This window comes from Artemia franciscana, unplaced genomic scaffold (assembly GCF_032884065.1).
Source record: "Artemia franciscana unplaced genomic scaffold, ASM3288406v1 PGA_scaffold_74, whole genome shotgun sequence".
Lineage (NCBI taxonomy): Eukaryota > Metazoa > Arthropoda > Branchiopoda > Anostraca > Artemiidae > Artemia > Artemia franciscana.
Window position 1 is genome coordinate 1,141,796 of NW_027062709.1, and position 21,561 is coordinate 1,163,356.

Here is a 21,561-nt window from a genome sequence, read left to right on the forward strand (position 1 = left end):
CCTATGTCATTGTAGCCATAGTTAAAACATTTAACTTATATATTTCTGGTTTGGGCAAATGCTCGTTTCCCCCCCCCCCTTAAAAACAAGTTTCGTGGGAAATGTATACTTGATTTTTATTTGCTATATTTTATAAATATCTGGACTACGTCTCGCTTTTACATATGATGCTTAACAATTTGGGCAATGCTACATTCTTTGTAATTATATAAGGCTATAGCTTACGAGTCATTTTTGCAAAAAAAAAATTTAATAACAGAACTGTAGTCTATATTGGAAGATGCGTCGAACGTAGCTGCCCACAAATTTGAAATCTGTTATAAGCTCGTATTGAATTTCACCTGTGGATCGTTCAGACGAAAAATTAATACGTGTTTTCAAAAGGACTTCTTTTGCTTGAAGTTGGTAAGTGTGCGGCCGAAAATTAAATGCTTCAAACTTCACTTCGAATGCCTAAGCAGGCATTCAGCTTCGCTCATTTGTTCATATTGACCCTTTTAATTCCATTTCTTTTTTTTATTCCTGTGGTGTCTTTTTTTTTCTTGAGTTCTTCAGGGCGTGTAGCTTTTGTTGGGATCCTTTTGTCGCCTTATTGAATCTTATCTTTCCTTCTGTTTTTGTTTGCTTTTATTTCAGTTGAATTGTTTCTGTTAATATTGTTAAGATGTGAATTCCCTTTCATGCTATAGCCACTGGGCATTGTTGGTGATGTACAGTTTTTCTATAAGCAAATCTCATTTTATATTGTTATCATTAGTGACTGATATACGAATTAGTGTCTTGTAATTGCCCTTTTTTCTGTCTCTTTCCCCATCTAATCTTATTCATTGAAGGCGGTGGGGGGGGGGTAAGCACCTCACAAGTTACGATCTTTGGATTGTACATTGCTACGATGTCGGCTGCACTATTTTTTTGTATTAATGAATGATTAATAAGTAAAAATCTGTGGTTTTTAATGAGCTCCTAATTAGAATCAGGAGAGGAATACATGTTTTAGAAGTTTCATCCTACCCAATTACAAAAGAGGTGTGAAATCTCAATAATATTTCTCGAAAAAATTTTGCTTGCCTCTCCTCAGCACTACCAAATTTTACCACAAGATACTGCAGTGAATATCCGAATCAGGCCAAAGCTAAAATAAGACCTCGCGAAATTCAAGATGAATCGGTACCTAAGCTCGTTCGTTCCTTATTTTGCACAAGTATATAATAAGTAATAGTAATTTAACATATATTTTTTTAGCCTTGTTCTAGAGTATAGCGTATACACATGTATATATATATATATATATATATATATATATATATATATATATATATATATATATATATATATATATATATATATATATATATATATATATATATATATATATCAAATACCAATTAAAAACTTGAAGTTCCAAAGATATTCAAATAAAAACGTTTTTGGCCTCTGGACTCTTCATAGGCCTATTTATGCCTGAAAACTATGATTTTCTAAGATGTCTTTTTTAGATGATTCAAAATTGCACGCTTTGGCAGTGTTACCACATTAAACCGTAAAATAAATAAGCAAATACCAATTATTTCAGTTTGACAACGGTTTTCGTCCATAAAAATTTAAACATCAAGTGTCTGTTGATCCCAAAAACACCAACACCTTCCTAAACTGTTTTGTGCCATATGTTTTAGTTTATTTTTCTGCTGATTTGTCACAAACACTTCTCTTTTTCGTGTTTGGCGCCCACTACTACCAAAAACTGCATAAATGCATACGGAGGTCTTTTTCATTATTAATCGATTTTTCGATTTTTTTTTCTTCTTTTTTTTGTAGATGTGTATGATTGTGTAAGTTTCCAGTTAACCATCCAAACATTTTGGTTGCATTTTCACTGTCATTGGTACGTTAAATGGAGCAGATTTTTTTTTTGTCTTCTTAGGGTTTTTCTTTTTCAAAAAATAGTTCCTCATAACAGAACCACTTAATAAAAAGGATGGAAAGAACATGACCAAAAACGAAAAAGATATTCGTCGTTTTGAAATTGCCCGTCCAGTAATTCCTCTCGTAAATGAATCTTATATTCCTTTCAATTATTTTGTAGTGCTTATTTACATTCTAATATGATTGTTTCCAATAAAATTGGCGCAACATTTCTCCCGAAGTAATTAATCCGCCTACGATGAGAGGTCAATATTACCATTTTCCCTTAGCAAACAATTTATTCATCTAGTTATCTTTATTACATCTTGGTATCCCCCGGATAACGTCCATTTAGTCTAAAATGTTTTAGCTGTTAGATCCTCCTTAGGAAAACGCTTTTCTAATGGATTCCGTAACCTATTTCCCCTTTTGGTTCTCCCAATAAACAAAGAAAACAATAGCCTAATTGACCCATGCTTGGATATTATGTGTGGCTATGGTAACCATACAAGGTCAAATTTATGGCGATTACTTAACTATCAATACTTATTATATGCTGTATGGTAACTGTAGCCTTTGTCTTATTCTTATTGATCCAATCAGTAAAGATGTGTTGACTCTTGTTTGATTACATTCTGTTGTAGTGGTGCCGATTCACGAAAATGTTGGAGCGGTGGAGGGGGGGGGGTAAATGAATTTTCAAAATCTAGGGGGCAATTTTGTTTTTTACGATTTGTTTCAATGAAAACACAAAAAGAATGTTTTTAATGAAAGTACCGAAAAGGGATATTTTTTTCCGAAATCTAAGGAGACAGCCCTCCCCCCTTGTCTCCTGGATTAGCGCTACCGGTCTGATGGTAGATCTCTCTTTCCTAGTTAACAACTCATGAGCTGCGTTACGTTTTAGAATGAAAAAAAAAACTTGTAAAGGCCGTACGTTATTTATTAAATTAAAACTTTTTTAAAGACGAAACTTCAACACCTGAATTTTAATTGTGGAATTTTTAAGTTTGGAATTATCTGCTCGGAGGAATGTTTAAATTGTAACATTGTAAGATTAGATTATGTGGTTTTTGTATTCGAATTGATATTTTTTTTTTTTTTTGAATCGCCCAGGCAATGTCTCGTTTTATTGAAATTGTTTTAGTTGTTTGACTCCGTAGGAAAGTGTTTTTTTTAAGGATCGTCTAACTTATTTCCCCCTTACCATTCCCCCTATAAACGAATTAAAACTTATAATTTTAAATAGACATTTAAATGGTTGGTGAACAATCAACATAAAGCCAGGGTACCCACATAAATTTAAAATTAAGGGGCCAATTCAACTCGCAAATTTATTATTTTCTGTATGATAGATTGAAGCCATTATTCTATCGATCCAAATAGAAAAGATGAATGTCGACTTTTTTATTTGATAAAAATCAGTAGAAATTTTTCTCTTTCGTATTTACAAACTCTTGAGGTGTTTTACGTTTCTGGAACGAAGGGAACTATTAATAGTTGTACTTTCTATTGTTTACTGAAACTTGAGTTTTTTTTTTATCTTAAGATGAAACTTCGATGCTTGAATAGGTGAATTTGAAATTTTTGGAAGAATTTTATGCTCAGAAGAATCTTTGAATTATAACATGCAGTAATATTAGATTATACTTTTTATATTTTTAGGTGGACATGTTACCGTAAATTTCCGAAATACCTTGTTTGTTGTCCTTGGATTTAGTCAGCGTTATCAGTCATTATTTTCAGTTTAATGCAAGGTTTGGTGATGACAGGTTAGGTCAGCTTCATTTCTGATATTTATAACCAAATTTAACCAAATCTAACCTAACTTGAACTTTGACCATCATAGCTTGCATAAGACTGAAAAAGCTGATTCGCAAAGCTAATTGAATCCAAGCAGAGAAAAGAATTCTGAACATTCACTGTTGAATGTCGACGTTAACTAGATTTCGGACATTCACGGTAACATATACGTATTTTCCAGGGAGGGTGTAAATAGGGAAGCTTTGATTAAATTGGGATGGAGGATTGGGATGAAGCGGGATTATGCTGTAGTGAGTTAAAATTATTAGTAGTATCATCATATTTTGACAGGCAATAAAACAGTAATAATAGCAAAAATTCAAAAGGTATAAGTCACAGGGCGAAATATACAGATCTTTCATATTGTCACCTTTTACTCATAAAATATTTAGAGCAGGGCATACTATCGGGCTTCTCTTGCAACTAACATAATATAACGTAACTTAACTTGAACTTCGACCATCATAGCTTGCATAAGACTTAAAAAGCTGACTCGCAAAGCTAATTGAATCCAAGCAGAGAAAAAAGAATTTTGGACATTCACTGGTGAATGACGACATTAACCAGATTTCGGACACTTACGGTAACCGATATACATTTGTGTATCGCCTGGGTACTAGCATTTACTTTAAAATATTTAATTTTTTGATCCTCGTAGGAAAGCATCATTCTGATAAATTTAGCCTATTTTCTCTTTCCGGTAAATATAGAAAACAATTGCATAATTGGCCTATTCTTCGATATTAGGTGTGGTTATGCTAACCATATAAAGTAAAAAATATGGGGTCATATTAACTCCTAAAGTTGTTATCTCATATTTGATAGACTTTAGCCTTTTCTCCAGTTATCTGAGCAGAAAAGATGAGTGTAGACTTGTTTGATTGCAGTCTCTTGGCAATTTGCCATCTCAAATGTATTATTTTTTGACCTGCTTTGCATTCCTGAAAGGACAAGACTTTGTCAAAGTCGCACTCTCCCCAAAGGATTCAAAGGACTCCCTATCCTATATGTCGCTTTCACATTTATCAATTATGAGCTGTTTTACATTTTCGGAATGAAAAGGACTTGTTAGAGCGTATCTCCTATTATTTAATCAGAGTTTTAGATTTTCTTTTTATAAATCTTAGAACGAAAATTTAAGACTCGAATACTTAAACGCGAAAATACCTGCCCAAACGAGCATTTGAATTGTAACATCTGTTGATACTATATTATGCCTAGGTAGATATACCTTTATACCGCCTAGGTAATATCCCTCTAGCCTAAAATGCTCATTTGTTTGAGCAATTCCAATGAATTTTTACTCATTTCTCACTTTCCCTTCTTCCTATAAAAAAAGAAAGCAGTAACCTTATTTGTAGCTATGGAAATCATAAAAGGTCAAAAGTATGGGGATGACCTAAGTAACTCCCGGATTTATTATTTGCCGAATGGTATACTGAAACTATAAATATTAATGGTATAATATATTCAATATATGGTGATCAATACATGATAATTCAATATAATGGTATAATGAATTCTATATAATGGCATAATGAATTCTATATAATGGTAAAATGAATTCTATTGATCGAAGGCGAATGTTGACTTTTGTATTATAACAATCTGCTTTCCTATTTTCCTATCACCTCATGACACTGATAGAACTTTCAAATTTTGACCTGATGAGTACCTTCCCTAGTTTGTATGACTATCCATGCTATGAAGTGGCCATGGGAAAAATAATACGTGGGAGACACCTTGTAAGTTGACTGCGTTGAATCTTATAGTAGAACGTTGAACGTTCAACGTTGAACATTGCAGCTTCTTTCCTGTCTGTCAAACAAAGTCCATTAGATTCCAGTCCACAGGCACATGCGCAGGTTGTGGGGCTCTACGGGCCCACCAAAATCTGTTTTTTTTTATGTATTTTAACAAATTTTGGTTTTCGCGTATAATTTCTCCGTTGTTTCCTTTACCCTCTTTTTCTTCTTCTTGTAAATAAAGGAAATTATAGACTAATTGATCTATGCTTGGATAGTGCGTGTGGCTATGGTAATCACGGTCGGGGACGACCTTACTAACTCCTGAAAGTGTTATTGGCCGTATGGTGGATTGAAGCCTTTATTATATCGATCCAAGTAAAAAAGATGAGTGTTCACTTTTGTTTGATTCGAATCTTTTGTTGTTTTTCTCTTTCATATTGATCAGATGTTGAACTGCTTTGTATTTCTAGAAGAACAGAACATGTAAAAGTCACATTTAAATTATGCTTTGGTGATTTGAATATTAGAAGAAAATGTCAGAAGATTTTTATCTCCTGAGGGATGTTCAAATCTGTGTCATGGTAGTATTAAACTATGCAACTCTTTATGATCAAAGAGAATATTAGTGTTTCCCGGATAATTTCTGTTTAGCCTAAAATGTTTCGTTGTTTGATCCTCTTTAGGAGGATTCAAATAGATTTTCTGTCTTGTTATCACATTTCTCCTTCTTCCTTTAAATAATGGAAACAATAGCTCAATTGACCTTGTGATTATGTACGGCTGTGCTAACCATATAAGGTCAAATTTATGGGGACAATTTAACCCCCAAAGTTATTATTTGATACATGGCAGACTAAAGTCGTTATTCTATTGACCAAAGCAGAAAAATGAGTGTTGACTCTTGTTTGATTACAATCTGTAGTTTTCTCTTTCCTATTTATCAACTTTAAAGTGTCCTCGTCTGGGATGGGAAGATGTCATAAATAAAGATTAAAAGGAAATGGGAACTTCCTGAGACGGTGTAGAGAGGGAGGCCTTGAATAGATTGGGTTGGAGGAGGAGCACACGTAGCTGTGTGGGCCTCATGCAGCTTGGTGCTGCGGTGAGTTATTAGTAGTAGTATTTGTAGTAGTAGTAATCTGTCTCACGTTTCTGGAAGAAAAAGAAATTGTTGAAGTTACTCTTTCTATTGTTTAGATAAAACTTGCGGTTTTTTCTCGTCATGACATAAAACTTCAACATTCGAGTATTAAATTTGATATTGAAGAATATTTAAGTTGTAAATCTTGTTAATATTAGACTATACGACTTTTCTTCTTCAGAGGTATACATGTTTTTATCTCTCAAGTAATGAGATAATTTATTTTTGTTGTTGTGTTTGATCCTCCGTGGGAATTGCTTTTCTAATGGATTATCTAACCTATTTCTCTCTTTCACTTCTTCATATAAATAAAGGAAACAATAGCCTAATTGGGCCATGGTTGGTTATTACTTATGGCTCTGATAAAAACATAAGGTCAAAATTATAGGGAAAACTTATTTAAAGAACTATTATTATCTACATGGTAACCTAAGCCTTTAATGTGTTGATCTGAGTATATAAGATGAGTGTTGACTTCTGTTTGATTAGGATCTGTTTGCGGTTTTCTCTCTCTTAAAAAACTTCAGGACCTAAATAGGAAGTTTGAAAACGTCATAAGAATTATAGGTACTTACGTATTATATCTACCACACTGTTGTTTCTGTTTCTGTCTGACAGAAACTTTCTGTCTGCATTCTGTCTCTGTCTGTTTCTGTCTGCATTCAGAAACTGTTTCTGTCTGCATTCGGAGATAATTAGCTTAGCATAAGTGAGATGAACTACTATATAGGCATATTTAGTTGAGTATTTTGTATATAGAGTTGGTTAGGTTAAGTATTTAATATAATGTATTCTGGGTGGCCTGCTTTCCATAATTCTCTATTGTAGTTTCCATAATTTTTTTACTAATCTATATATATAAAAATAAGTTGTCTGTGGATCTGTGGATGGATCAGGTGACGTCACCTGAAAAAACTGGATCAGGTGACGTCAAAACTGAAAAAACTAAAAAAAGGCAAAAACTACAAAAAAAACTAAAAACTAATAAAAAAAATAAAAAAGCTAAAAAACTAAAAAAACTAAAAAAAGGCAAAAACTACAAAAAAAAACTAAAAACTAATAAAAAAGCTAAAAAACTAAAAAAACTAAAAAAAGGCAACAACTACAAAAAAAACTAAAAACTAATAAAAAAAATAAAAAAGCTAAAAAACTAAAAAAACTAAAAAAACTAAAAAAGGTAAAAAACTAAAAAAAAGGAAAAAACTGAAAAATAAGCTAAAATAAAGGTAAAAACCAATAAAAAACTAAAAAAAAACTGAAAAAACTAAAAAAAGGCAAAAACTACAAAAAAACTAAAAACTAATAAAAAAAGTAAAAAAGCTAAAAAACTAAAAAACTAAAAAAACTAAAAAAAGGTAAAAAACTAAAAAAAATAAAAAATAAAAAAAAACTAAAAAAAAGGAAAAAACTGAAAAATAAGCTAAAATAAAGGTAAAAACCAATAAAAAACTAAAAAGAAAAAAAGGAAAAAACTAAAAAAAAATTTCATCTAAAAAACTAAAAAAACTAAAAAAGGTAAAAACTAAAAGAACTAAAAAAGAAAAAAATAAATGACGACACTCAAAGAGAAAGCGACCAGGACAAAAGTAATGTTCGATTAGCAATCAACAAAGCACCGGGACACAGGGAGTATAAATGACGACCAGGACATAAGTAAAAAAAAAAAACTATCTATATATATAAAAATAAGTTGTCTGTGGATCTGTGGATCGTGGATCAGGTGACGTCACCTGAAAAAACTGGATCAGGTGACGTCAAAACTGAAAAAACTAAAAAAAGGCAAAAACTACAAAAAAAAACTAAAAACTAATAAAAAAAATAAAAAAGCTAAAAAACTAAAAAAACTAAAAAAAGGCAAAAACTACAAAAAAAAACTAAAAACTAATAAAAAATATCTATCTATATTCACAGGTGGGACATAGGGACACAACTACAATGGCGCGTAACTAATATGGCGCGTAACGACTTACGCGCGCGGGGGGGCTTGGGGGGGGCGCGAAGCGCCCCCACCAACTAGGTGTTGGGGTGGCGCGAAGCGCCACCCCAACAGCTAGTGTATTATATTTTCACCATGTTTTGGTTTGTTTCATTATGATTAACCTAACTTCAATTCTTGAGTTTGGTCGATATAATACGTAGGAACTGAATTCTATCTTTGGATAAGTTTTTTAACTATACTTCATGGTAATATTAGACTATATGACTGTTTACGTTTAGGACCCGTATTTTTAAATGTAATGAAAAGAAAAAGGATAATACTCCCTATGATGAAGGATGTTTTGTGTTTTCTTTTTGTGTTTTTGTGTTTCTTGGGAAAATACGACTAAGCAGCTAGCTCCGCTTCATTAGTATGGATGAGGGAGGGGGCGACATCCCTCAGCTGGTAATAGCCAAAAAGCTAAAATAGATCAATAGGTAAAAAGCTGAATACTCCAGATGCAGCTTGTTTTTTTCTTTTCGCTGCTGGAAAAGCCACTAAAATAAGGATGCCGCGGTCGCGACAGTGGTCAAGTATGGCTCTGAATTGTGGCCACTTTGAGGAAGATATTCTAGATGTTTTTTTAAAGGAAAATTACGTAGAACACAATCTCTGTATGCTGTATCAACCACCACAACTTTTGCATCTTCCTTTCAAACTACGCGGTGTTATGATCAGGTAGTTCTCCTCCCAGAGTATATGGAATGTGGATGAGAGTGCCTTGACCACCGTAAAAAAGCCACTCAAGATTGTTGCTGAGATAGGAATACATCAAGTTAAAAGAGCAACTTCTGTATATAGAGGACAGTCTGTGACAATTCTTGCCTATGGTTTAGCATCTGGAGACGCAATTCCACCAATACTGGTTTTCCCAATGAAAAAGACAAACCAAGGATGACATTAGGGGCTCCACCTGGTACTGCAGTTTTCGTTAGTGGTAGTGGTTTGACTAGAGCTTCAATGTTCATTGAGTTTCTTCATCACTTTGTCTCCACTGTACGGCCGAGCAAAGAGAAGCCCCAGCTACTTCTTATGGATAATCACGAATCTCACATATCTGTTAAAGCCATCCAGGTAGCAAAAGATAACCATGTGGTCATTTTAACCTTGCCTCAACATACGTCACATAAACTACAACCACGTGATCTTGGGGTCTTCTACTCTATATGAAATCCCATTATAGGAAAGCTATTCACAGTTTCTCTTAATGAAGTCCACCACTTTCTTGGTGTTGCTTATCCCCTTTCATTAACACCATCAAACATCACTGCAGGTTTTCAACCAACAGGTATTTGCCCATTTAATGACGAAATTTTTGTCAATGACAACTTTTTGCCATCAGCTGTAACTGACCAGTCACTGCGCCTGCATTTGAGCCAAGAGATGAAGACATGACTTCTTCAAATCCAGAAGAAAGGGGAGATGTAGCCTCTGAACACATACAAGTCACCTGCACCTCAATCTAGACAGTTTCACCTTCACCTGTCATCATCAGACCATATCCAAAAGTTCATCTGAGGAAGGCCACCTCAAGAGGTTGACCAAAAGGAGTCTGCAGAATACTGATGGTTACCCTAGAGAGAAAAATTATTGAGGAGCAGTCTGTGCTTTGAAAAGCTAAGAAAGTGAAAGAGGTTCTCACGAACCCTTGTTTAAGATCCAAGAATCGCAAGAAATCACTCTTTATTGAAAGTGACAGCAGCTCAGAAGTTGAATTAAAATCAAGTAGTTTCTTTACAGATTTAATTCAATTAAATCTGTAATGGTTACAGATTTGTCTATCTATCATCCGTCCATGCGTCATTCCTCTGGCAGAACTAAGGTAGATAGTCATTGAACTAAGGGATGAAAGATTGAATTGATTTTGGGTTGACGTGTGACGGACAATGTTCACTGGACTTGTATGCAAAATGACGGACAATGTTCACTGGACTTGTATGCAAAATCTGGGACTGAATTTGCTTGGGATCACAGGCGAACAAGTGACCTAAGCCTAATAGACTTGGCCGCTTGCAGTCTAAAGGTGGAATACTTTGTCATAGGATTGACACATGACCAACAAGTCCTCAGGACTCTAATCCTCCTTAGGAAAACGCTTTTCTAATTAGACTACCTCAGGAGGTTGATCAAAAGGAGTCTGCAGAATACTGATGGATACCCTAGAGAGAAAAAAGATTGAGGAACAGTCTATGCTTGAAAAACTGAGAAAAGTAAAAGAGGTTCTCACAAATCCTCGTTTAAAACCAAAAATCATAAGAAATCACTCTTTATTCAAAGTGGCTGCAGCTCAGAAGAGGTTTCAGTCATGGAAGATGTCTCAGAATCCAATGAAACAGATCCAAAGAAAGGATCTTCAGTTGAAAGGATCCCTGCCTTTTCTGCTTTAAAAGTTGGCGACTTGTGAATGTGAAAACATTTCAAAACTTGCAGAAGAACACGAAGTAAAAGTTCGGTATTTCAAAAGAATTGCTCTGTTCTTCAAGTATGTCTCTGCTGATGTTTCCAACTGGTATATTTTCACTGATATCTCAATTCTCTTGCCAAACCCTGAGCTTTTAGGACATACTATAAGAAAAGCAGGGCACTTTGTATTTCCTCTTGATCTGTATGCTGTAGACTCGTGAACAGTACTTTTTTTTACCCTTGTTTTACACATTTGTACTTCTTTTATCCTGTTTTCATAGTTGTACTCCATTGTCTTTAAATAGCTGAGTTTTGTATCAAGAAGACATATTAGGGTCGGTCCCAAGTATGGTTGCCACTTGTCCCATCTATAAAGTCCCATTCCATACTTGGGATAAAATGAGGGTTGTGAAATTAAAGCCTTCCCTTAAAAACTAAGTGAGCTCCCGGTTTTAAATCTTGGAGATAACTTTCTTAGTTAATGCAAAAGATGCTGAGAAATTTTAGTTTCCTCATCACAAAGCATGAGGGAGCTGGGTGCAAACAAAAACATTATCCCAAGGACGGAGGTCTCGACCAAAGTATCTATATATTAATCCTCCTTTTTTCACTGGCTGAAAATATCCTTGTTTTTTCTTCTTTACAATTTGCTTCATTTTGTCTCTGTACGATCCTGATAACAAAAAGGAATTACGTGCCCTCTATTTAAAATGGTCTATATCTATATTTTGGGGTCCTTGCACTTAGGAATCCATGAATCACGTCTCCTGTGGAAACAAATTTTGAACTTGTCGAATATCCTGATTGAAAATGCACATCTTAAAATCTTGATTCAATTCCATGCACGGACGCCTTAGGCATGAAGACTCAAGCGCGGTGGTTGCCCGTGTATATATATATATATATATATATATATATGTATATATGTAAGCCCTATAGATAGGTAGAGTAGCTCCATAGGAGGCTTAGGCCAAGTAGGACCTTGTCCCAGTGGGGCCCATAATAGAAACTGGGAAACCCTCCCCTGGGGGTCATAATTTCAGGTGGAGGAGGAAGAAGGCCCCTCAAATGTACACTCAGCAGGGCCAACTGCCGTGTTCACGCGTCAGATGAGTTACAAACCTTCTCCCAGTAATGGGTTAAATTGCATGGTGAAGCTGAACACCATCGTGGGAGGATCCTCTATAGGAGGACAACTGCGGCAGGGCGTAAGATCCAGATTTATGGACAACGGCCTCTGTAAAGGGCTGCCTCGACCCTTTCGGGGTACCTGCAAGACTGGGAAACTTGCGGTCAATTTTTCCCACTTGAGGAGTGGCGCCCCTCGAGGAAATTATAGCCTAGTAAACAACACAGCACTCGTACGGGATTCTGATTATTGGATAATTTTCTGGGCTTGGTTTGTTTTGATGGGCGTTTTCGGGCTGAAAAACCTCTTCCTAGCTAATTTATCTACTATGGGCTGCCTCCCCGTAGTAGCATAATATTTGTAGGCATGAATATATAATGAGTCGGAGGTAATAGGCTTGGGACTGTCTGTGCAGGATTTCGACTCTTGTTGATAGAAGAGCATCGCCAAGTGCTGAAAACCATGTTGTGACCAAGATGGGCCCAGGATTGCACAAAGCCTCCAACTTACTGGAGGTCCCAGGGACTTCTTGCTGTCCGGTTCTAAGCCGGCTTAAGCGCTTCGGTGTAGACTTGAGAAGATATGTTGGTCCCCATCCTGCACTGGTATCCGGGATCACTGCTTTTCTTGAGGCCAAAATAATTTCAAAGATTTAAAGAACATGAAAATTGGAACTTGGAATGTTACGACGTTAAAAAATGACTATCGCATCGACATTTTGACTGACGAATTCAGACGGTTTGAACTGGATTTATTAGGAGTTTCAGAAACTCATATCCCAGGGGTAGGAAGCATGAAATTAGGTGACATAGAATTTGTTTACTCAGGAAGGAAGGATGGGGTACATAGACAGGGAGTAGGGCTCATGATGAATAAGGAAGCTGCTAAGTCTTGTTTAGGCTGGGAAGGTATTAATAATAGAATACTAATTGCTCGTTTTATGACTAAAATGTTTAGGGTATCAGTTATAGTAGTATATGCCCCCATTGAACCAACTGATGGAGATACTAGTGACTCAGATGAATTTTACTTACAGTTACAGGAGCAAATAGACAGGGTACCAGGTAGAAATATGGTGTTTTTGCTAGGAGATTTTAATGCCCAGGTTGGTAGAAATAGGGATAGATGGTATCCTAGCCTAGGTAATTTTGGTGTAGGAAAAGAAAACAGTAATGGCTATAGGCTTTTGCAATTTTGTAGGTATAACAACCTAGTTATAACCAATACGGTGTTTGGTCACAAAATGGCCCATAAGTTGACATGGTATTCACGTGATGGTAAGACAGCAAACCTTATTGATTATGTTATTGTAAACAGAAGACTAGCAGGATCAATACAAGATACTAGGGTGTATAGGAGTGCCGTTATTGATGTTAAAAGTAAAGATCACCATCTAGTAGTGTCTAAGGTTAATTTAAAGCTGAAATTTCGGAAGAGTAACTCCCTCCCGGGAAGTTATGATGTTGGTAGACTTCAGGATGAAAATTTGAGAAAAAAATTCCAGGAACAGTTGAGTACTAAACTTGAGGGTTTAAAATTTGACAATGTGGAAGATGGATGGAATAATTTCAGAAAAACAATTTGTGAAGTTGCTGATGGTGTCCTAGGGAAGAGTGCTAAGACAGCAACTAGGAATATAAGTGAAAAAGCTTTAGGTTTAATAGAGAGTAGAAGGGGTTTGTATAAGAATTATCTGAGCGATAGGTCGTATGAAAACAAAAGGAATGTAAAGAAAGTGGAAAAAGCATTAAAATATGAACTAAGGAGATGTGAAATGGAGGCGATGGATAAAATTGCTGAGGATCTGGAAGATGCGGCTAGTCGGCATAATAGTAAAATATTATACTGGCATGTTAATAAATTGAAAGGGAGTAGCCGATCCGGAACTAGTCCCAGTTAAAGATAGACACGGGGTCACAATTAGTGATAAGGAAAAAGTTAAAGAAAGATGGGTGGAACATTTTGAGAATGTGCTAAACCGAGATACAGTTGCAGGAAAAGATATAGATGAAAATGAAAAAGTTTGTGATACCTTGGATGTGAAGGAAGATTTGTTTAGTGAGGAAGAATTAGCGACAGTACTAGAAGGATTAAAAAATAATAAGGCCCCAGGTGCTGATAGTATGATTAATGAGTTCCTTAAATATGGTGGCTTTGAGGTTAGGAATAAGCTACTGAAGATTATGAACATGATTTTTGAAAAAGGGGAAGTACCCAATGATTTTAGGAAAACCTTAATTAAACCACTGTATAAGAAAGGTGACAAGAGTGAATGTCGGAATTATCGAGGCATTAGTCTGGTCTCTGTAGGTAGCAAATTACTGAGTAATATGATACTTTTTAGACTGAGACATGCTGTAGACAAAGTTTTAAGGGAAGAACAATGCGGTTTTAGAAAAGGTAGAGGATGTGTCGACCATGTTTTCACTCTTAGGTTAATAATTGAGAAGTCCCTTCGTTGTCAAACACCTTTGGTCCTTAGTTTTATCGATTATGAGCAAGCTTTCGATTCTGTTGATAGAACAGCGTTAACAAAGGTCTTATCGTTATATGGTATACCAGAAAAATACATTAAAGTGATTTGCGCTATGTACGAGAATAATACTGCTGCGGTTAAGGTAGGAAATGAGGTTAGCAACTGGTTTTGTATTAAATCAGGAGTTAAGCAGGGTTGTGTTCTATCCCCCTTTATATGGATCATTTTGATAGACTTCGTCTTAAGGAGCACAGGAAAGGCAATTGGAGACCATGGAATCAAATGGGGAGGAAGAACGCTCCTGGACTTAGATTATGCTGATGATTTAAGCATATTAGATGAAAGTGTGAGCAAAATGAATGAATTTTTAGAGGTTTTACGAGTTCAGGGTGCTAAAATAGGCTTGAAAATTAATGTTAAGAAGACTAAGTCACTAAGGTTAGGAATAAGTGAAGATGAGCAGGTGACCTTAGGTAACGAAAAGATTGATCAGGTTGGGAGCTTCAGTTACCTTGGTAGTATTATTAGTAAAGATGGTGGGAGCAGTGAAGATGTTAAAAGTAGAATAGCTAAAGCTCAGGGTGTTTTTTCACAGTTAAAAAAAGTTTGGAAGAATAGAAAGATAAGCCTACAAACCAAGATTAGAATATTGGAAGCTACAGTGATGACAGTGGTCAAATATGGCTCTGAAGCATGGACACTCCGAAAAGCAGATGAAAATTTACTAGATGTTTTCCAGAGAAATTGCCTACGGATTGTTCTGGGTACCCGGCTGACTGACCGTATTTCAAACAGTAGGTTGTACGAAAAGTGTGGTTCAATCCCGCTTTCTGGGGCTATAATGAAAGAAAGGTTGAGATGGCTAGGCCACGTTCTACGGATGAAGGATGACAGATTACCGAAGATTGTCCTTTTTGGCCAACCGTCTGGGGCTACACGGAAAGCAGGTCGTCCTTGTCTGGGTTGGGAGGATGTCATAAATAAGGATTTAAAGGAAATGGGAACTTCCTGGGAGGGTGTAAAGAGGGAGGCTTTAAATAGATTAGGTTGGAGGAGGAGCGTGCGTAGCTGTGTTGGCCTCAGGCGGCTTGGTGCTGCAGTGAGTTATTAGTAGTAGTAGTAGTATTTGTCAGCTCTAGTGTTCGCCTACGTCGTAGAAATGAATTATGTTTTTTTTATTCGAAAGTAGAGCCATGTTAGAAAGTTTAACAAGCATAATGTAAGGGGAACTGTCGTCACCACATCCATCCATTTTCAACAGACAAATTTAGTCAATACTTTCCCAAAAGCCCTTTAAGCAATAGCAACGAATATAGTCATTTGGTGATTGAGAGTGTTGTACTTCACGATTGTGTTTAAAGGAAATTTTAACAGTTGACTTTATTACTTGTAGCAGATGCAAATAATTTCATTCATTATTCAAGTCCTGTGGCATAAACATTTAGGTTTTTATAACATGCAGCTTGGAGTAGAACAGTTGTTCTTGATGCGTTGGGACACAATAAAAATCAAAGTTAATTTTTAGCATAATGAGGGTGCTGGGAAGGGGTATCCCCCCTACACACCTTACGTATAGGATAATATATATTTGTTTCCAGTTTTAAAGCCACTGTTTACATCCGTTTGAAAACAATTGTTTTCAACAAAGTGTCTGATGTATTCAGAGAAAATTAGCTGATTAAGAACTGATGGGTTGACAATAAAAACCACTATGTCTTTATCTTCTAAGTGATCTTGTATTAGTTTAAAAGAAGAAGATATTATAAAAGTAGAGGTTGGAGTGAAAACAGGTGCTCTGAAAGGGAACTGTAACGTCATTTCGCTTCTGTGCATCAGACTGTAGTTATATAAGGGCTATGTGGAGGGCTGTATCCAGGATTTTTTCTGGGGGAGGGGTACAAAAAACTTAAAAAACGCATCAAAAATTTGTTTATGTTCATTCCTGCTATGTTTTTAGGATTCGGACAAACATTTTTGAGGGGATTCAAACCCCTAACCCCCCTTCCCCACTGAATACGACCTTGGCTATATAAGTTTTGCTGTGGAGTTGTAAATTCGGATGAGTTACTTGGGCGGGAATTAATTCATCATATAATGTGCAGTATTGAATCAAAGAAGTATTAGGATGGGATTAAATTGCTGCAGTATTTGGAAGAAAAAAGTTTTTGAATGCGGCACTTGGCGGGGAGTTTCCTCGTCATATTATGTGTAGTATTTGAAAGAAAAGGTTAAGTTACTTTGATGATTGACTTTAAAATGCTTTGATGGGGTTGAGCTAATGCAGTATTTGAAATGGGCTACAGTGTTTGAGTAAATTATGTAATAAATGGGTGATGCCTCCTCGTGAAAGGTACAGATTGGTATAAGATTTAAGGTTCAGATTTGGGGGGCAGTTTTCTCAGTTCTGTAGTGCTTCTAAGTGGCTTTACTCCATTAAAATTTTCTTCGGGAAAAAGAGGTGTGGATGGGGGGGGGCTAGTTGGATTACAATGTTTCTTTTCGATTAAAAAAACTCTAGAACTTTTAATTTCAGTGATAATGAGCCCTCTCCAGTCTTCTAGGACCATTGGTTCCCTTAGTGTCTTTTGGAGGATATCCTGGATGAAGCCTGTAGCCTTTATTTTTTATATATAATGTCCCCTTCTTTTTTTCCCTTGAAAAAATTATTGATCAAGTACTTACAGCTTTTCTTTTTTCAGGTACCTTGAAAGACAAGCTTTTTTAGAACGGGCAGACTATCGTCAGTTTGAGAAAGAGCGGGACATGCGACAAAGTAAACGACCTCAAAAGTAAATTTTCTAGAATTGAACATATCTTTTATAATAATGAAACAGTAAAAATGAAAGTTTTGTATACTTGCTTACTTAGGTCCTCTGGCGCCTTGAGGTGCGTAAGGCAGCAGCTGTTGACCTCTGCATCACTTGGTCCTGGGCCAGCGACCAGAGCTCATCTATTGACCTACGTGACTGTAAAGCCTCTTTCTCTTGTGACCGACCACGGGTGTATACGCTACCTCCCGCTTCTGCGCAGACCAGGTAGTTTCCAGCATCACACGTCATATGGGAGTCTCCCTCTTTCATTCTTGTCATATGTCTCTATTACTTAACGTATCTTACTAATTAAACAGTTTTTTTTCTAAATCTTTATATGATTTACAAAACAAAAGAGAAAATAATGAATGCACAAAAAATTAAAATACAGTAACACGTCCATAACAAAAATAAAATTTAAAAGAGCAACCTAATCAAAGTGCCTACAAAGATGTCACCTTTTTAAAGTTGGTTTGACTAGAATAGGCGACTTTTTTTTTAAATTCACTTTCTTGGTTCGGTCCTTTTATTTTCTAATAAATTAGTTCTTTTTTTTTCTATATTTTTTTTCTATAAATATTTTTCTATAAATAACAAATTAGTTTTCTAATGAATTAGTAAGATAAAATTTTTTACAGGTTTTTGCAATTTCTTTGGCAATTCTATAGAACTGATAAACTTTATTTTTGAAATCGTATACAAATAATGGTTTGGTTTCGAAAACTACCGTTTTGTTCACTCTTCTCTGCTAATTTTGCATGTGTATAGAATAGATCCACTTATTTTGTCGAAAAATGAGCAAGAATAACACTTTTGATTTGAAAAAGTTATAGGATAATGGTTAACTTATACCTGAAGTGATATACTGTCCGGTTTATGAATTGAATTTTGTTAGATTTCAAGGGCTTGGAGTACATACTCGGAAGGGATAATTCATCAATATAGTTTATCAGTATTTATAAAAAAAAAATAGTTCCAAACTTGCTTTGAGCCTCATCGAACACCTCCTTTATTCTCAGGTACCTCGAACAGGTTTTCTGAGAACGAGCAGACCACTGTTAATTTGAAAAATACTGTAACATGTGACATAGTCATCGATCTCAAAATTAGTTTATTTTTCTAAAATTTAATATATCTTATATAGTGTGCCTCATAGTATTTTTTAAATGACTGTGTCCAATTGTGTTTGTTCCGCAGTAGGCGGGGTTTTAATATGATCTTATATAAGAAAATTATGTGGGTCGGTGGGTTGAACTCGGATTTTGGAGTAAAAAAAAGGGGAGGGAGAGGCCAACAATGAAACAACATTGAAAAGAAACAAGAAGAATTTGACACCAATAGTTAATAACAAAAATTCAAATAAAATTTGCTAAAGAATATATTTACACAGATTAACACAGAGGGAATAAGTGTTGTTTTAGGAAGGGGAAAGGATGCGTCAACCAAATTGAACTTTCACTCTTAAGGTTAACAATTGGGGAGTGCCTGAATCATCAGATCTCTCTAGTCCTCAGTTTTATAGATTATGAACAGGCGTTTGATTTAGCCGATAAAAGAGTTTAGTGAAGTTCTATTTTTGTATGGTATATCAGGTAAATACATTAAAGTAATTGGTACTATTTACGAGGGCAGTAGTGTATCGTTTAAGGTAGGAAACGGGGTTAGTAACTGGTCTGGTTTTAAATTAAGAGTTGACCAGGGTTGTGTTGCATCCCCATTTATATGGTTCGTTTTATAGACTTTGTCCTAAAGAACACGACAAATGGTATGGGAGAGAACGCAGTTGTTGGGTGGTAAAACTTTCCTAGACTTAGATCTTGCCGATGGTTTGAGCTTCCTAAATAAAAATGTTAGCAAAATGAATAAATTACTGAGATTTGAGAGTTCAGGGTGCAAGAATAGATTTGGAAATTATTTTTAACAAGAATTGGTCACTTGGACTAGGAATCAATAAACGTGAAGATGTGACGATGGATTATGAGAAGATCGATCAAGTGAGTAGCTTGACTTATTTGGGCAGCAACATTAGTAAAGAAGGTGGCTACAGCTACAGTGGTCAAGTATGGCTCTCAGACGTGGATGCTTCGAAAGACGGAGGAGGATTTGTTAGATGTTTTCCAGAGGAATTGTCTACAGATAGTTTTGGGCATAAAAGTGTGGTACTGTCCTATTTTCTTGGGAAATAATGAAAGAAAGGTTGAGATGTCTAGTACACGTTTCGCGGGTGAAGGATGAAAGATTGTCAAAGCTCGTTCTTTTCGGCCATCCATCTAGGAACTGTTAAATGGAAGGTAGGTCAACACCAAAGCGGACGGGAAGAGGCCGCAAGAAAAGACTTAAAAAAATTGACTTTTTGGGATGGGGCATAGTGAGACTTTGAATAGATTAGGATGAAGAGCTTGCATAGCTCTATTGGCCTCAGGCGGCTTGGTGTGTAGCGAGTTATTGGTAGTGACAGTAATAAATATATATATATATATATATATATATATATATATATATATATATATATATATATATATATATATATATATATATATATATATATATATATATATATATTATATGTTCGGACACTACCATTATAAAATCAAGTTTTGCACGAAAAATTCTGCCAAAAATTAGGATCAAGTATTGACGAGTGGCCGACTTTGAGCAAAAGTTTCCGAACACATGTTTCTAAGACATTCTCTTTCAACTACTTTGTAAGCTTTCTTTTTATTTCCGCTTACATGCGCCAGTTTTTGTAGCTGTGTTGTTTACGTTAGTACAAACTTAAGTTTTGGCAGGTACTCAGACTTATCATGTTGCTAGCTACAGCTAGTCACAAATTGGACTCGCCTTAATTATTTCTCTTCAAGAAATGATTTTTTAGAATTGGTCAGTGTGGGGTTGATTCAGACGCCATAGTGGGTTGGTTCGAATGACTTTTTGGAAGTGTCTGAAACAACCCCGTTTTGTCAAATTAACCCCAGAAGGGGAGATACAAGCACAAAGAGAAATACAAAAGCCGTTTATAGCATCCGATACGTTGCATCTGTGTTTAGCCTAACGATGTAGGCTACGGCTTTGCTATTGAGGTAAATATAGGGTAGTCCACTTTTCTTACCTACGAATAGACTGAACATACCACTTGATGTCTTTTTATGCTCTTTCCTTTTTTATCCTTGGAAATCAATGCACAAGCTTCGACGGACTGGATGACTGCATTATTCAAGCGGAACAGCGGGATATCTGTTAGATCTTCCGAGGCAACAAGTCAAGCTAAAGCAAGTCATTTCAACCAAGTAGTTGTAGGGAGACTATTCGATAACCTTGCCTTATGCCTTCAGCAGAACGTTTAATATAAATATCCTAGCTGCTGATGACTTTGTGCTCGGGATACTCGTTGTTGGAAGAGGAAGCATTTTTTATTTTGCACTTGTAGCAGAAATTGGTGATGATGATATGGAGGAGATGTTTCAAAAAAAAAAAGCCCAGTTGCCCAGTTTCGACAGGGGGTACAAAGAGAGCTGCGAAAGCTCTTGGCTTCAATTTAGATTTTTCCAAGTTTCGCTAAAGAAGTTTTGTATTAAGATCTTTAATAATAATTGAAAGTTTTATGACTTTATTACAAGGTGTCCGAAGCAACCCTTAGCATGTCCGAAACAACCCCGTACTCTAGGGTTGTTTCCGACGATCTTCGTTTTGTTTTTAAACCGTTTCAGAAAAAAAACCTGCGAAAATAAAAATTTTAAAAAATTCTCGTAGGTGCGGAATTCCTGGACATACATTGGGGTGCGTGAAACGCCAAGATATGTCTGTTAAGTAACAAGATTTTTGAGAATGTTTGCCTCTCCTGTTTAGAAATAAAAACTAGTTTAAATACTAAGGTCGGTAAAAATAAAATGTGCTGGTTTGAACTGGTTTAGTGGAAACTTAGAAAACCATATTTTGTACAAATTAGGAAAAATCGGAAATTCAATGTAAATTATTTGTAGTAGCAGTAGTCAAATTTAAATAAAAATAACGTGAATAAAAATCAGCGAAAGAGCTAAAAATATATAACACCAAATCGCTTAAAACCGTGTACCTTCCTTCTGAATATATAGCTATTTTTGGGAATCAATAGATTATTAATTCTTGAGTTTTCACGTATGAGCAGTGTTTTTGAATTTTACCAATTAGTTAT

At 35.6% G+C, this 21,561-nt stretch overlaps 1 protein-coding gene across 1 annotated transcript in view; it reads left to right on the forward strand.

The window, feature by feature from the left end:
• The window catches only part of LOC136042190 (craniofacial development protein 1-like), an 80,061-nt gene extending 62,628 nt beyond the window's left edge, over nt 1-17,433 (forward strand). The window contains exon 6 of the mRNA XM_065727121.1: nt 17,280-17,433. Coding sequence (XP_065583193.1) covers nt 17,280-17,373 — 94 coding nt within the window. The 3' untranslated portion in view covers nt 17,374-17,433. The remainder of the gene's footprint in view (nt 1-17,279) is intronic.
• Nucleotides 17,434-21,561: the final 4,128 nt, after the last annotated feature.